The sequence below is a fragment of the Pleuronectes platessa genome, chromosome 17, assembly GCF_947347685.1.
Source record: "Pleuronectes platessa chromosome 17, fPlePla1.1, whole genome shotgun sequence".
Lineage (NCBI taxonomy): Eukaryota > Metazoa > Chordata > Actinopteri > Pleuronectiformes > Pleuronectidae > Pleuronectes > Pleuronectes platessa.
Window position 1 is genome coordinate 13468459 of NC_070642.1, and position 17795 is coordinate 13486253.

The following is a 17795-nucleotide window of genomic DNA, read 5'->3' on the forward strand; positions in this document are numbered from 1 at the left end:
AACAAGGAAGTGCAGCCTCCATATTATTACCTTCCAAAGTATTAACTTGATATAGGTAAACTTTCAGGTGAGGGGGGAAATGTGGTTCTTATGGTTTCTACTCAGATCATATCATGTTGTTTCCTGTCCAGTGGAATTAGATTTTTGTTTGCAGCATATCTCAGGAATTTAGAATTGAAGCATTTGTTTGTGGTCTTGTGCGAGATCTACAAATATAGTTTTTGAGCATTTTCTCCTGTAACATAAACTATTGCAATCATATAGATACAAATCTGGCTATGTGATCCAGTGAGTGTTGATTGCTCTGCACAATTTGGTACAGATTTGGAGCCAGAAGGAGATTAAAATTCAGATTAAAATGTTTATCCTAATTTAGATGAGGTGCAGCATTGATGGAGGTCATGGTACAGATTGTGTTCAAATTTGGTCTATATCATTAATAGGTCCCACAAAGTAAGGCCTGTAAAACATTTCAGTTATAATCAAATATAGCCTTAAAAAAGTAATCCTAAGAAACATGTTGTCTGAATGCCAAAACCATAAAAATCCCAGATTTAGTGAAAGGGAGTGATATTGTAACCACATTTTAGCTCCTATATGATGTCAATCATCATTTTCTTTGCAAATACAATCTTTTATTAATTTTGGGCAGCATTGAGGGAGAGCATTATTTGGATTTTCAATTTGTATGTGATTTTGGTAATTTGTTTGGGAAAAAATAGCATATTTCCATATGTTATTATTGTTATTAGTATATATACTGTATATTATTATTAATATTATAGCTGCTATTGAGCTAGACTTAGTTTCCTCGAAGGAAATACAGCAGCGCTGTTGTCGTGCCATGAGCACTGGAAATCAAGAATCAAAAATATTACTGTTGTGGCTCATCAAATGAATCACTTTCTTCTCTGTCCTCTAGAGGGCACTATTGGCTTATCTGCTGTATCATGTCTCCAACACTTTCACTTGGAACTCTTTATATACAGTCTATGCTTTGGACCTGAAAAACATCTTGGAGCTTATATATGCTTATCATCAGAACCATAGCAACATAACTAATATATTCACAGTGCTACACTTGTGTTGTTTAAACACGGGATGTGGGCGTCTACCCCTTTGTCTGAGAAATGCACAAGAGAAGAGAGACTTACATAAATGAACCCTCCAACAGATATTTATGAAAAGACTGCATTACTACCAGATAATATATGTTGTATGTACAACATGATAACTTTATAGTATCTATAATATTACTAGAATGTATCAGGTCTATATGTGGAGGTTTAGTATTGCATATACCTGTAACTAATAATAACAATATATTTAATACATAAGAACGTGATAGTATCTATGATGTCATTGTAATGTATTAGGTCTATATATGGAAGTATTAGGTTGTATATGTAACTAGAAATAGTAATATATATATATATATACTACACAATAACTTGATAGTATCTATATCATTAGAATGTAATAGTTCTGTACATGGAAGTGTTATATTGTTTATGGTGTCAATAATAATAATATTATATATACTACATAAAAACTGATAGTGTGTATATTACTGTATTATTAAAATGTATTAGTTCTATATATAGAAGCTGTGTATGCGGGCAAGATTAGAGCGCCCCTCTGGTGTTATAGTGTAACTGCAGCTCTGCGGTTGCCATGGTACGGCGTCTGTCGCTCGACTGAAGCAAACCTACAGACGGGGAGTGAGAACCGACAAACCGGTTTCTGACCCACAGGCGTCCTCCTGTCTCACTGGGGATATTTTACAGGTCGGTGCATTTTCAAAATAACCGACATGACCGTTCTCTTCCAAACGAGAAGGGGACGTACCTGCCTCTTATATAACCACTGCAGAGCTCGCTAAAGTTCATGCTAGTTAGCGTGCTAACAGTCCAAGCTATGTGGCTAACATTAGTCAGTGGATGCTAAAGTTGACCGGAAACCCTGCGAACGCTTGAAATGTTCGTTTAAACGTGTCGCGTTCATGTCTACGTGTCGGCGGTAGCAGATCCTGGACCGTAGAGCTAAACCCCATCCCACCTGTTGATGCTAGCTATGTTGTTGCAATGCTAGCAGCAGTAGGTAGCTCACCTAGCACCGTTAGCTTGGTGGAAATACTTAAATGATGATGTTTGCTAAAACTGAAATGCTGCGGCAATCCTCTCCCATTGTTTGTTGTTCTTTCTGGTTTTGTTTGCCTATGTCTGATCGTGTTGTTTTATGAGCAACGGGCCGGATGATGCCTTCAGGTGCTGTTGTGTTGATGCTCTGATTTGACAGGCAGTCTGACAACGATGGCAGAGCACCTGTCAGTAGCACACGGCCTTCTTTAATCCAATCTGTCCGTGTCAGAGAGAGCTGGTCAAGTAGAGCTGCCACTTCCGCTGTAGTAAGCCTCTGGTGACCAGCAGCTGTTTGTGCATTTGTTTTCACATTAGAGAGACTGTGAGGAGCCCAGAGAACAGAGCAGCAGCCTGGAGACGATCAAATATGGTTTAGAAGACAGAGGCGACTGGGGGGTGATGTACATGGTGAGTTTTAACATCTATCATCCTTTTCTAATGCTTCTGCGTGAGTTCCTAATGAGAATGAAATGTCTATACCCATTGATCACACTTTTTTTTAAACATCAGTAGTGGCATCTAAAATCAAATCTTTAAACATTTTCCTGATCTTTAACCATACATTCTACTTTCAAAATGATATACAACAAAGAAGGTTGTTTTCAGGTGTACGACCTGTCTACCCTACTTGGCTTATAAGGATGCTACAATATTCATTCAATTAAATTCAAACCACAGATAATTTAAGATGATATTAATATTTATCAAATTAACCATTTTCCTGTCAGGATCTTAAGTCCTCACGTAAAGATAAACTAATTTAAAAAAGGGTATACAACTCAATTTAACATTGTGTTTAAGAAATAGGCTTGTTTTCAGGTGTGCAACCTTTCTTCCCTACTTGACCTATAACGATGCTCTTTTCCTTTTATGGTGATACTGAGGATGTGTGGGGTGGATGTTGCCATAGCAACTTGCCCATCAAGTGATTCTATTATTGTTAGAGTTGATGAAGATGCCAGATAAATGGATGACCTTTTACATCCTGTTAAATAAAACAAACACAAAGGAGCATATTCTCTCCCCAGTATTAGGTTTGAATAACATATTTATTCTTTAAAATAAATGAGGTTATTTGATATCTAACAGTAAAAAGTGGATATGTTTTAAGTGGAAGATAAAATATATATTTTTTAAATTTTAGTGTTGTACCTCATCCTACTGCAGTCAGCTAATGCTAACCTGGCTGTTTAATAAGTCACCAGGCAGACAGGGGCAGGCTGGTATTGCTTTCGTAGCAACGGTTGTGTGGAATAGTGATATAATACATCATTCAGCCTCATGGAAAATTCCATCTCATTTGTATTGTCGCTTAGTGACCAAAACACACAATAAAGACTACCTGAGCGAAACCAACTGGCCTAACTTCTTATAACAGTTCAGGAAGTATTTTGAGGATTTTAAGCTTAGTTATGCAATGCAAATAATGAGGTTTAATTTTTAATTTAAGTCTGTTAAATAATGTATGGTGTAACCCTTGTAAAAGTAGTCCTTTGTTCATTTTAACTTGTAACCCCAGAAAATCCTTATATGACTTAAAGTCTGATTTGTTTCTTTGACGCTTTTTGTGTTTAGACTGAACTCTGAATTTTCTCTCAAAGTGTCAACATGGAGACTGAAAAGGCCACTGACCGATATGAAGACAACAAGGATGGAAGCCGCCAGTCCCTCCGGAGTAGAAGTAAAGATTCCCGAGCATCATCCGTCCGAAAACACCAAAGCAATTCCCGGGATAATATCCAGGATAAGGATGAAAAAGATTCCTGTGCTGAGAGTAGATCCAAAACTAGGACCTGGCGTTCAGATCCTGATCGGGACCAGGTATCAGGTGGTGAGGGTCGGAGAAGTAGTGCCTCCTTTTACTCAGAGGACTATGAGAATGAGTCTCCCTCAGAGCGTTCGCTCTCACCACATTCCCGATCCCGGACGCCATCCCCTACTCCGGTAAAAGGGGTGCGGGCAAAGAGGATTTCTGTCAGCCCCCTCTACAAAACAGGTTGGTAAAGTGAGCAAGTGATCAACTATGGATGATCGATCAATGAAACTTTATACTGTTGAGTGGATGACAGTGTACAGCAGAATGAGGACAAGATGTTTATTAGCAGTTTCTAATGCTTTACTTTTTTCTTATTTCTCCATCATGTGTTTCTGTCTCACAGGTGGTGTGGGGCGCAAGGGTTTGTCCCGTCCACAGCGTTTAGGTCGCCAACCCCTTACACAGCAGCATCGGAGGGGAGTGCGATCACAGAGCAACGAGTCCACAACCCCAAAGGACCTGGATCTGGTGACCAAGCGGATGCTTTCGGCCCGCCTGCTAAAGATCAATGAATTACGCAATGCTCTTGCTGAGCTGCAGCAGCGCACTGATGGGCTGCAGAAAGAAAACCGAATCCTCAGACAGGTAGGCCTTATTCTCTAGTTTGGTTTGGGGTTGAGTGAGGGATCGTATTTGTTTTCTTTGCTCCTTCATCTTCAACACCTGTTGCATCCTAAAATGGAATGTCTTCTTTTTTTGTCCTGCAGCTTCAGTTTCGTCAGGAGAAAGCCCTGCAGCGCTACGATGACACAGAAAGCGAGATTTCCCAATTGTTGTCGCGCCACTCCAACGAGACCCAGGTGCTGCGCGAGCGACTCAGGCGCACTCAAGAGCGCGAGCGTGCGGCCGAGCGGAGGCTGAAAGAAAGCGAGGAGCAGCTGCAGAGAAGTCAGACGACCATCGTCCGGCTCAAGAAGCTGGTCGACCAGCGAGAGTTAGGAGCCAGGGACGAGTTGAGCCGCAAGCTGGAGGAAGAAAAGACACGAGCCCAGGAGGCAGATCGCAAGGTTAAGGTAAATGCATTATTCAGTTAAGTTATTTATTGATATTCAATTAATACAACTGTTCTAAGAACTACATTTACAGGCTATAGCTTCTTATAACGCAGCTGTGATTGAGTTTGCAAAACCATCATTCGTCTTCATTTCCGAGTACGAGCTCTCCCATGTCTTCTTGAGATGCAGTTTAGAGATTTATACTCATTTTTTTATTTTACAATCGGTGTGTATCTGAAGGAGCTGGAGCGCAGCATGGAGCTGAGCAGCAGCAGTTACCAGAGGCAGTTGGCTGCAGAGAGGAAGAAGACCATCAGTGCCCAGGAGGAGATCAGGACCCTGCAGGAGGAGCTGGAACGACTGACCAACAGACTTAAGGTGCGTATACACAGAAAAACACTGAAAATAATAACCGAAACAAAAATGTTTTATGATTGTGCATAAAAAGCATGTATGAAATGTACTTTTTTTTAAAAAATATTCTCATCAGGAGAAGGAGAGAGAACTAGACGCCACGAACATTTATGCTAACCGCATGGTGAAATCCTCACGTAGAACAGATGCTGACAGCTGCACAAAGCGGAAAGGTAACACAGAGATTAGAATCCCTGTTATCCTGTTTTGTTGCTGGTTGGTTGTTTGGTGCTTATTTACAACAATGTTTACCAGGAGAAATACTCAGATTTGATTCCATATCCAGTCCCTGGCAGGAGCAGCAGCAAGGCAGTGCAGACTCAAGATATGGTGTCCAGTCTGGGTTTCCCCACACCCCCCCCTGCCATCACCGATGCCAATGATTACAGTGAGCAGGGACCTGATGAATACCTATCACTCAAGGCAGAGTGTCTCCTCCTCACCTCTCTCACCATCCACATTTCATCTTTTGATACAGCACACAGTCTGTCATTCACCTGTTGTGACGCTTTCTGTCAACAGGAGCTTGGTGGAGTGGACAGACGGGCAAAGACCGAAGACAGGAATCAAAACCGGGAACGACAGAAGACGGGTGACGAGGAAAAGGAAAGAGACGGGGAGAAAGAGCAAGACAAGCAGCCACTCAAGCAGGAGATGAATGCGCATGAAGAGAAGGCGAAGAGATTAAGAGACGGTAAAAAAAAAAGAGTATCCACACAGAACATGGACCTTTTGTCTGAAAATTACTTTAATTTAACTTTATAACCGACTATGTTCACAGGCGGTGAGAAAGAATCTGAGGAAGAAGACAGAAAGAAGACAAGTGCACTGTTGAACCAGAAGGAGAATGAGATCAACAGGAAGGCTGGGCATGTCCAGGAGGAGGTGGAGAGGTGGAACCAAGAGGTTCTGACCAATCAGCATGCAGCAGAGGAAGCACGTCAGAAAAAAGAGCAGCTGCTGGCCAGGCTGCGCGATATAGATCGTCAAAACGGGGGCGGCCAGGACGCCATGTTTGCTGAGTCGAGTCTTTCCGAGACCAACAAAAGTTCCAGCGACCATTTTTCTCCTCGCCCTCCTGAGCAGAGGAACCATAACTCCTCGATCTTCAGCCTCACGGCACCAGAGGAGTCGGCCAGTTTGGGTGCTGGTATTGGAAGCGGAGTAGGAGGGAGGAGAACAGCAGGTATAGAGGGTGGAGCAGCGACAACCGGGGTGGGGAGGAGAGCACTACGCCCTCAAATCTCCAGTGACGATTTGGCGTTCGGAGCCTACGCGCCATCTTTCGGGCTCTCAACTTCCCGCGGGTCTTTTGGTTTCCCTCCACCTCCGTCCAGAGAGGACAGGGACTCTGCCTTAGAGGCAATAGGTGTTTTTAGTCTCAGAGGGGTGGAGACAGAAAGAGAGAAGGACACAGAAAAAGGGACAGGCAAGGACAGAAAGTCTAGTCTCATGCAGCAGCTCTTTGGAGCAATAGCCACACCCGCTGGTGACAGTGTGAGCTCCTCCAATAGAATGGGGGTCCTCAGTAGTCCTCCAACTACCAATGGGGTACATTCCAGAAAGGAAAGACTCCACAGCTTCAACTCAGGGTCTTCCACTCCTCCTGCGTCCTCTTTAAGCATCCTACATGTAGCTGATAGCCGACCTGCCATCCGGGCCATCCCTTCATTCGACGACGACATCGAAGAACTGACTTTATGAAAGTAATTTAGCCGAGAGGTAGTCGGTCTCATAGTCGGCCGTCACGTCTGTTGGACACACGTAGAAACCGACACAGGGTGAAATTAAATGAGGACCATCATCAAGAAAAACAACCAAACATAGAAGGGAAGAATCAAAGTATACAAAGTACTATATGACAAAACAAATGATAATAAATTTCAGCTTTTTATCAATTTATCATGTAGGAAATATGTTATTTAAAGTGGTTGTACAGAAAACGTGTTTTAGTTGTAGTTGCACTTTTTGAAGATGTGTTTCACTGGCTGTATTTCAGATTTCCTGTCAGTTTATCTGAGAAACACAAAGTCCGCAGAGCCACAACAAACACACACACACCATCCCTGCATCTTGTCCAATAAACCGAAAGGCCCAACACGAGGAGAACAGACAGTGAATACGTCTCAATACGTTTCACATTTCAGCGCTTTGCCATATTTTGTAATGCTCATATGTAATTATAGAACTATTTATTTTTGTGTGTACATTTGTGCGAACAAAATTTATCTGTTAACTTTCGTTCCTCTCTGAGACTCAGTAATTTACCATCAAGCGATATGACAATCATACTCTACGTGGACTTATTTCGGAAAATCTGACAATCACACAAAATAGGTTGTTTTGGTTAGTTCCTGCAAGTTTATGTTTGTTATTACAATTGTTTATATACATTTTCTGTGGGAAAATGTCATAAGCCCCACAGAAAATATATTATAGTTGAATAATCTGCATATTGGTTGTGTGTAATCTAGCACATTCAAAAGATATTGCTTTCTTTAGGCATATTTATAGGAGTGAATACTCCTGGTGTGTTTCAGGGTAGTATTACACTGAGCAGATAATAAGCACTAATACAAACAATCGAGAGAAGGTACCATGCTCTATTTATATATCTGTTTATATAGTATAAAATGTTGTATTTATAAGATTAAAAGTCAACGTGTAAAAATTAGTATTTTCTCAGTTTCTAGGAGCTTTTTGTTATATGGTCGTTTTCATGAGGGAAACATGTAATTAAAACTTTGTCCGTCACTTTTCATATTCTGAATTTTTCATGTTTTCTACTTTCTGTCCAGTGATATTAAATGTTTCAAGTAACACAAAGTTGTACTTGTTGTATTGTCGTGTGAAAGGAAATAAATCGTCAATCGTCAGACTGTGGTGGCGCACTTCAGTGATATTCATGAGTCTTGATAGAGATTCCTGGGGCGTCTCCAAGCAACCACGACCTGACGCAACCTCCATCCCCGCCCCTCCTCCCTCCTCCCCCCTCCTCCCTCCTCCTCCTGCTCAAAAACAAGTGGACCGTGGAGCAGCGCAGGCCGGGCTAGTCGGGCTCAGAGCTGGAGACTATCTGCACTCATCCAGGGAGGCTGAGCACATGTTTCCAGCGAGACACTCTTCACAAGGTGAGTGAGCCTTTACGCAGTTTGTGTTCCGTGTATTTCACGCGGTGCCTGTTTGTCTTTCTCACCTTGCAGCAGGGAAACCAGAGGAGGCTGAAGTGAAGGTGGACCTGTGTATTATACCATATCCCAAAGTATCATCACCTAATTTAAATGAGTAGTTAAATCAAACGCAAATTATTAGAGTAGGACATGTGAAGAAATGAATGAGGACCAAATGTGGGGCAACGTGATTGTACTGCATGAAATTACCTATTCATAAATAAACCTGGTCACAACTTTATGAGGTCAAATTATTATCATAAAAATATATAAAATTGATCATTTATTGTTGTTATGACAGAGGCATGTGTTATGTTTATATGACATATTATTTATATAACTTGAAATATTCATATGGACTAGTTATAAATTATTATAATAATGACTTTATTTACATAGAACTTTGCAAAACAAAGTTACAAAGTGTAAAGTGAAAAGTTCTATATAAATTATAAGTTTTTATTATAATAATTTATAACTAGTCTATATGAATATTTCAAGTTATATTTAAATTTATATAAATAATGAACGACAAATGAGAAAAAATGACAGTGAATAAAAGCAACAGGGACAATTCTAAATGAAAAAGGAACTAAAGTTTTATGAAGTTTTATTCTCTTCAAAGTGCCTGAGTTAGATTTGATTTCTGGTTGTATTACACTAATAAGAAAGGAAAAGAAGACGGAAAGAATTCCAATACCTGACATTTCCAGATACTGTATCATAGATCGGTTTGATTTTGTGTTTGTTTAATCTGAATTCATCCCTTCTTTTCTACAATCAGAAGAAAGTACCTGTTGATCCAGATACCCAACATGTTTTTTGTCTCCCTCCCTGTGAACTACACACCGTGTTATTAAGTTTCTGTTGCCATAATCCAATATGCCTCAGGAATTTGGTGCTTGTATCTGTATGAAAAGCTTTAGTGTTAATGTAGGCCATTCATCTCTCTGAGCTATAACCTGTGATCCTGCAAATGATTTCTATGGAAGATGCTCATATTCTCGAACGTTACTGTGCATCGACCCCGGCAGATAGAAACTCAGCACCTCTGAATGGGACTGACTCACACGCAGGGTAATGTTTAGATGGGAGAGATACACTCACACCAGAGGCCGATCCATTGCTCCGCGATCATGTTTGTTGTGAAGACATTCCTGCATTTTCCAGATCGGAGTGCCAGGCTTCCTGAGCCCTTTCGGCCAGATGAGGTTTTTTGGTGACTTTTATTTCCAACACGGCAAAAATAAATGTCATCGGTGCAGCAACTCTGCAACTGGATGTTCAATCTCTGCAGCTTTGAAACCACTGTGTGTCTGGGTGATGCTCTAAGCTTTGGATGCCAGTTATTGGATATTTGGATTATTGGGAAACAGTTTTCTTTTCACCACTTCAGTGTTTCTGCTTGTCCCAGGCTGAATTTGATATTCAGGAAGTACATTTTGGCTTTGCTTGATGAAGATTTCCTGCTGGTCTATTCAAAAGTGGCTGCTTGGACCCAGACACTTTTGAATAGACCTTAAACCCTTTATTTCTTCATAACTGGGACCATAAATCATGATGTAATATTTGCTTACACACACTTTCCACCTTTTTAATCCTCTGAGCTCTGCTGCTCCTTTTTTTTAGTTCAAACGGCTGCCTTGCTGTTCATGCATGATCTTTACAGGCTCTTTAAAAATGCATAGGGCATGGATTTCCCTTCTCTGTAACAATGTGGTTTCTCTGACTGAGGATCCAATCCTGCCCGTTCATGAGTCAGCTACTCTGCACATGAGGTCTATTTTGATTTTACCTTGCAAAAACAGCCAAAGCCTATCATTAGCTACAAGGGCAATGACTTCACTGCGGCTCTGCTGTACCCATTATGGAATAAGTGAGCGCTAACCACTTATTGAGTGCTGTAAGGGTTTGTAAGGAGACGCTTGGCAGAGGGGCTGCCCTGTTGGCCTGTAAGTGTGTGTTTGCTAGATCATTTAAGAGGCTGCATTAAAGATTTAGCGCAGGTCCTTGTAAAACTGTAATGTCACATAACTTTTAAGCCGTGCTATAGCAGCCAGCCTTTTCTTTACGGTTTTTAGGTTAACGTTTTATAGCTATTGGACATATTCCCTTGAAATTTTGCATAAACGTTCATTTCTTCTTATAGGACTGATTAAAGAAAAGATGTGGTCGTCCACTGCCTCTGACAGGTCGACATTTCCATTTCGTTCATGACGATTCATGCAAACCTAAGGATAGTCCCATGATCAGCCTCAGGTGTAGCTTGTGTCCAGTTCTTATACGATAAGAACGCTAACACGCTTAAAAAAAGATGGAATATACTGTTAACATTATACCTGCACAACATCTGCATGTGTTATCAATATTGCTCTTGATAAACCTTTATCTGACGTGTACTCTGACTTTTTAGATTGGTCCATGTCCCATACACTAACATGGATGAGGCAGGGTTTTTCAGGTGGCAATAGAGACAGTTTGGCTGCACTTTTTGGGAAGCAGGCTTATCTCCATCTTTACAGTCTACAATCCAAAAGAGTAAAAGTAACTACCTTATTAAATAATTATGTTAAGCAGTGCTACTTCTCAGCTCTAAACACAAAGGTTTCTGTCAGAGAACCAAACAACCAGCCATCGCGTCCCACTGTCTGTCGTATGTCACTTCAGGTTGTCTCAGGGAATAATCCCCGAGGACAGGATGTTGGAAATTGCTGATTCATTGACAGTGCCTGGGTTGTAGCTATGGAAACGGAGGTGTGTCCTCAGAGTGCTGCTCCTTTAATGTTCGACACGTGCAGAGCCAGATGCTCAATCCTGATCCGAATCACAAAACGTTAAAATCGTCATTCAGTGACTGAGCCTGTTTGCTGCTCGTCATTTGAAGATGGTTCTCAGTGGTATCGTCTGCAAATGTTTCATAATATGCTTCTTCTCTCCCCTGCAGCTCTTAACCTTATCTGCCTCTGAAACACCAATGGATCCGCTGAAAATCTTTTGAAAAAACAAAGAGCAGATGCAAGAAGGAAAAAAAAAAGAAAGTCTTATGTCAGATGAAATCCAGCTATTTTTATTTTCTTAATTTGACACATTTTTGAGAAACCTTATTCGGCCCATTTACGATGGACGTCCCCACGCCACCTCAGATCACGGTGGAGGGGGTTGGTGTCTCGGCGTGTGGGTCGGATGAGGACCAGCCAGCCGACGACCATCTCCTGACCCTGAAGGCCTTGACGGAGAAGCTGAGACTAGAGACCAGGAGACCTTCGTACCTGGAGTGGCAAGCCCGGCTGGAGGCGGACACATTCAAAGAGTCGGGAACCGGGCAGAACCCGATTCTGAAGGAGCCTGAAGGGAAACCAGCTGAGACCAAGGAGGGCACGGTGAACCCTGACCTGATTCAGTGCAAGCCGGCGTCCGGTGTTCTGAAAGGGTTTGGGAATATTGACGAGGCTCTCAGTTGGCTGAGGAGAGAACTGGTGAGACATTCCTATACATAAACAACACACATGTGCTGATATATATGAATAAATGTCTTTGCATATTGTGGAGATTATTGTTGTATTATGGTCTTGACATTTCACAGAAGAGCATTAATGGAAAAACAAAACCACAACAGAAGTGACTGGGAACGAGTGTTGACCATGAAATGAGCAGAGTTATTTCTCGCTGCTTAAAATGAGATGCTTGTCTATTTGAGGTGTTACGGTGATTGGAGCATCCAAAAAGGAAGATCGCACCATATACTGTGGCAAGTAACTCATCATGGTCAACATCCATTCTCACTAACTTCCGTTGTGGTTGTGTTTCCGTTGTGTGTCGTTTGGATCCGTGTTGTGGCATTCATGTGTTTCCTTTAATCTGCTTTTGTGAGACATCTTGGCCGACGTATTGTAGAGATTCTTTTATTCAAATATATGTTTTAGCGGTTACGGGCCAGAGAGAAACCTGCACTCACGTCCTGCTACTTAACTAATTAGACTTTAACAATCCACATCATTTTTCAATTACTCTCCAGAAGAGCCCCATTCAAATGTGTGAAAGAGATTGATTGGGTCTCAGGCAGCAGCATCAGATGTTTGTTACACAAGTTTCCGCGACTCTAATCATTTCACTCTGCTCAATTAGTCCGCACATTCGCCCGCGCTTCAGAAGCTTGGAGCGAGCACGCAAAGAGGCACCGGCAGAGGAAGCCGACTCGTATTCACACAGTGTTTGGCCACAAACATTCTGCACAAAGACACTGGACAAGAGAGATGATTGTGATCATCCAAAATGTCAGCACAGTGGGCACGGAAGAGATACAACCGAGAGGAAGTTGTTTTTGGATTCCCCACTGTGAGTTGTCTTTTTAGATTTGGTCAGACAATAAGGACAGAGGCCAAGGACCTCCAGGGAATCGAAAAGGTTTAGATCGTGTTCAATCTGTTGTGGGGACATTACCAATGAATAAAACAGTGAAGCATATGTATATGTGAACTTCTATATATAGAAGTGCAGAAGAATGCTGCTTCACTAATTCACTTCTGAAAATACAGGATCCAAGGATATATCATGCAACTGAAAAACCAATGCACACTGATTTGCACAAATAAAGACAAAAAGTTCTTAAAATCATTATATCTTGTTCATTCAGAATTTGCAAGCTTCAGAGGTGCTGCTGGTCTGTAAGTAAATCTATAAAAATTATTTGTTAATCATCAAACATCAGAACTTTTTTTTTCAAGTGATACGTTCAAATCTTGAAAACATCAGCTTGAACAAAACTCGTATAAAAAGATCTTTCAACCACATCTCATGAGCTTCCTCCATAGACAGAGATGTTATCACCTGCGATCAAGTGACCAAATTATTAAGATAATAACTAATCTATTTACATGACAATTGAAAGCTGTGGATTAGTAAGTTAATTAGACTTCATGTGAAGATTATTTAGCATCTGTCACACACTTTTCTTTCTATTATTCTAGTTTATTTATTGACCAATCATGAAAATTAGTTGGATTATATCTTTGAGTCATTGTGCCCCCCCCGTCCTCTCTCTTCTGCAGACTGACATGCGTCTGCAGGACCAGCAGCTGGCCAGGCAGCTCATGCGGCTCCGCAATGACATCAACAAGCTGAAGATCGAGCAGGCGTGCCACCTCCACCGCAGGATGCTCAACGACGCCACCTTCGGCATGGAGGAGCAGGACGAGCTGTCCGACCTGCTGTTCGAATGCCCGCTGACCCCGGGCCTCGGCCTCTCGGCCCCGCTGAGGCTCATCGGCGTCACCAAGATGAACATTAACTCTCGCCGGTTCTCGCTCTGCTAGTGGCTCCTGAACACAACATCCTGTACAACACTATCAGTCCAACATGTCCGCCATGTTACATGTATTGAATCTCTTAGTGGATTTAGGGCGTGATTGCTTTTTTGGGAGGATGAAGCCAGATCCTTTTAATCAAAGAGATTTAGGGAAAAGAGTTTGACTTAAGTTAGAACATATATAAGGTTTATGGCTCTATGCTAAACGGCAGCTATATACAGCAACCTCTCTGTTTTAAAACCTTCTGGCAAGCGTGACTTTAAATACAATTTAAAGTTTTTACACTAAATCTCAAGCTTGATCCAGTCCATTTTCAAGCATTATCAGTTTTATTGTTATCTGTTACTTTGATATATTTTTCTCCATTTTCTTTGATTGTTTGCTTCGGTGGTTTCTATCTTCAAGTCAATATCAAGCACATTCAACCGCATGTCTCCTGCATACAGACTTTTGTATGGTGCATCCTTTGAGTATTATTTGGCCCGGATCTTACTTTAAATGTTTTTGCTTGTAAAAAGATGCCTTATTATGGATTTCAAACTGTACACTATATACATAATGAAAGATTGATTTAGCAAGTAGTACCAATTATTTAGGGAGCCGCATATTTCTACAGAATGAAGGAAATCATATGTTCTATATAATGATCATGATGACTAGAAAATTGCACTAGAGTAACTGAAGTCATGATGGTTTCCAGTCCTTATAAATAAGGATGTCTTGCAAAATCCTTAGCTTTTTCCTTTTTAATAGTTGAGCTCCAGCCAGGAAGTAATGATATATGTTGGCATTTGCTGTATAATTGGAAATAACATCAGACGTATATGCTCATTTTCATAACAAGGAGGGGGGGGGGGGGGGGGGGGTTGCCTTTGAAATGTAAACATATGATATTCGAGTCAGCTATTGTAATACAGAGTTGTACCACTCTGTATTGTAGTACAAACAAAGTACTAGGAAAATGAGTTTCAGGGTTTGAGATGCTCCCCCATCTGCTGTAACACAATCTAATCAGAGCTGTACTAGTTTGCAGCAGCAGTACAGACAGAACAGACACGTCTTATATCAACCCTCTGTAATGATGAGAAGGATGCTGACGTGTGTTGCTCGAATATTATCCGATCCATTTTCCCTCCCAGCACAACACGTTGGCCTCGGTCTCTGTTAACTTTGATCTGTTGACTTGATCCTGTAATCTAATGGAACAAACTGTACCTAAAAAAACAGTTTGGGATGAACCTGATACCCTGAGTGGGTCGCTGTTAGTTTTAACTTGTTTGTACAAAGGAACGGGAAATAAATAATCCACCAGGAGAGTGGATATGTTCTGCTTTAAGTTCTATCAATGGATCTTTGTGTTTCCTTTGTGTTTCCGTTTCTGTCACCCGGGCACATTAATCTGTTATCAGCACACTATGTATTAAAGTGCTCGCTGAACCAGGGAAAGATCTCAGAGATTATCCAATGGAGTCTCTTAGATCCACTGAGCCAGCAATCTCCTCCACCAGTGATACTGTGGGACTAAAGCACCTTGAGTTACTAATGAGCTTCTTCGTGGTGTTGAGGGGTTTTGAGAAAATGTCTGAACAGATTATATTTGTATATCCCCCATGTCATACTGCTCCCCAAGTTTTGTTTTAGATTCCTCCAGGATGGCAGAGACATTATTAATAGATATCCAGGAATATTTTAACTTTTTGGTAAAGACTTTGAAGATTAATGACTTTACATTAAATATGAAGCTACAGCCACTGATCATCAAAACCTGTGTATAAACAGTACAACAGGTGAGATAAGAGGAAACCAAATGAGAATTGATGAGATCAAATTAGGTATGAGATAGATGAGGTATGAGATACAAGATTAATGAGATAAGATTAGATGAAATAACATATGAGATAAGAGGAGATAAAATAATCTCAGATTAGTTGAGATATGGAATATAATTATATAATATGAGATGAGAAGGCCCTTAATATAAGTATTTGCAAACAGGATATTACAACAACAAAACTGTAAAAAAAAAAAAAAAATAATAAAGCAGCTATTTCCATTCTTGTTTTTTTCCACTTAGTTTTGTAAAGATGAACCAAACCCAGGCTTCCCTCTGTATCCAGTCTCTAAGTAAAAAGGACACTGGCTGTAGCTTCTAGAAAGATATAACATATAGATGTAGAATTATTCCTCTAGTCTTTGGAACAGGACATGAAGCTGCTCTCCCACCATCTCCCTTCGAATGATCCTCATGTTAGTTTTTCTCCGATGCCTGTTGGGTCTACAGTTGGGGCTCGGGTCCAGGCTCCTACAGATTTGTGTATGTGTGAAGACATGAGCACGGGGGGTCATGGGTTCGTGCATGTGAGCTGATCCCCGTGTCCCTCTCAAACCAGATAGCCCGAAGTGGCATGTAATGAATGACTTTGTTGAGCCTGAGATTTTTCATGCATGAGCTCCAGCTTTATGGAGGCTTATTGCTGCGGAAAGCCACAACGCTTCTCGACTGAAAAGCTGCCAAAGGGGCCATACGTTTCCTAACATGCTGCGGGATAATCAAGGTGGTTTTTGATGAGTTGTTTTGCTGATCTGGAGACCATCATAATGAATTTAGTAATAATGAATTTACCATGAAGCGTTCCCTTTTTTCTTGATTATTCGAGAAACAGTTTGTTCCACAGAAATGGAAAAACAAAAAGCTCTTTTGTGTGGTTTGTACACTCCAGTTCTGCCCAACAGCTGTCCCCGGAGTTTGCGGTTTTATTAATTTCATGCCCAGATCATCTCATTTGCATGACAAAATTACTTGACAGGCATGAAATCAAGCGCTATCTCTGCTGTGGAGGCATGAAGACCATACTGTACCAGTGGCCGCAGCCCTGGAGCCAGAATTAGGTCATGTTGGGAGTTTAAATAAGAAGCATGCTTTAGGGTAATGCTATGTAAAGCAAGGGCTTTCCTCCTGAGATGAATTCACTGAAATACTATCTTTACCTGTAGTCTTCCCAACAGGTTATTCTTCTTCTGATGTTCCAAAATGTAGGTGTTATTCTGTTCCAGGAATTTAACAGATGTAACACCACAGAGAGGCACTTCTCACCATGACTGCGCTGAGCCGCACGCTGAGGCAGGATTGGCTGACTGGAACCTCGGAAAGGTGAACTGGCGAGGATCCCAGACTGCATCTCAGACCGCGTCTTTGTGTGGGAGTGTCTCGGTACATCGCGCCTCAGCAAATATTGACTTTAAGCACGAAGCTGTCAGAAAAGAAAACGCCACAGTCCAGAGAAAGAGTAAATAAATAGACGCCGGAGGTTGAAAATGCAGTAATTGATGCATTTGGATGTCGATTTTAGACGATGTGATGACAAAATTCCCTCGTTTCTGACACTTTGCCAAGGGAGAATTTTCCTTGACCGACCAAGTTCCTCGGAAACATCTCACAAGCAATAAAACATTTTTAATAGTGCGGAAATAAGAGCTGAATCAGACTGTTTTTGTTGGAGGGATAAGGTGCAGACCCACAAGGATTTAGGCTTGACCACACAATTACACCCCTGGAGTATTGAGGCAGATTTATAGGGTCAGAGGAACACTTGGCCCAGCTCCTGGACACATATTAAGCATATCCAGAAGCTGAAAATAGCTTTTAAACCACGATGTGGACATTTCATTTAGGGAAAAGCCCCTTGCTTGCAGATTTTGTAAGAAGCCGCCCTGTGTATGAAGAAAAGGGGTCTTAGCTGAATTATAGGTCACTCGTTTTGGTTTGAATTTATTTTTAACATTTAATAATTTTTTTAGCCATTGCCGAAAAGGATATCTAGCTTATATCTGCAAGTTTGATAGCAAACAGTTCAGTGCGTTGTTCAGACACGCAGCAGCTCGCTTTGGAGTTCTATCTCTGTCCGTCTTTTGAATACATCGGATATGTATCCTCCTTTCAGCTCAAGTTTAGT

The 17795-nt window shown here is 41.2% G+C and overlaps 2 protein-coding genes across 3 annotated transcripts; both read left to right on the top strand.

The window, feature by feature from the left end:
• Positions 1–1653: 1653 nt before the first annotated feature.
• lca5 (lebercilin LCA5) lies at positions 1654–8224 on the top strand. 2 transcript variants are annotated; one of them, XM_053445163.1, is made up of 10 exons: positions 1654–1787; positions 2457–2549; positions 3717–4137; positions 4301–4542; positions 4665–4970; positions 5193–5330; positions 5443–5539; positions 5653–5789; positions 5889–6060; positions 6148–8224. In XM_053445163.1, exons 3-10 carry the CDS (start codon positions 3750–3752, stop codon positions 7068–7070), a joined length of 2403 nt encoding a protein of 800 aa, XP_053301138.1. In that variant the 5' UTR covers positions 1654–1787; positions 2457–2549; positions 3717–3749; the 3' UTR covers positions 7071–8224. The 2 variants fall into 2 exon arrangements, with proteins under 2 accessions (XP_053301138.1, XP_053301136.1); XM_053445161.1 differs by having other exon boundaries at positions 3743–4137.
• A 164-nt stretch (positions 8225–8388) lies between these two features.
• fam167ab (family with sequence similarity 167 member Ab) lies at positions 8389–13848 on the top strand. Its single transcript, XM_053445554.1, has 3 exons — positions 8389–8497; positions 11481–12012; positions 13585–13848. The coding sequence occupies exons 2-3, from the start codon at positions 11656–11658 to the stop codon at positions 13846–13848; spliced, it is 621 nt and encodes a 206-aa protein (XP_053301529.1). The 5' UTR covers positions 8389–8497; positions 11481–11655.
• The last annotated feature ends 3947 nt before the right edge of the window (positions 13849–17795 follow it).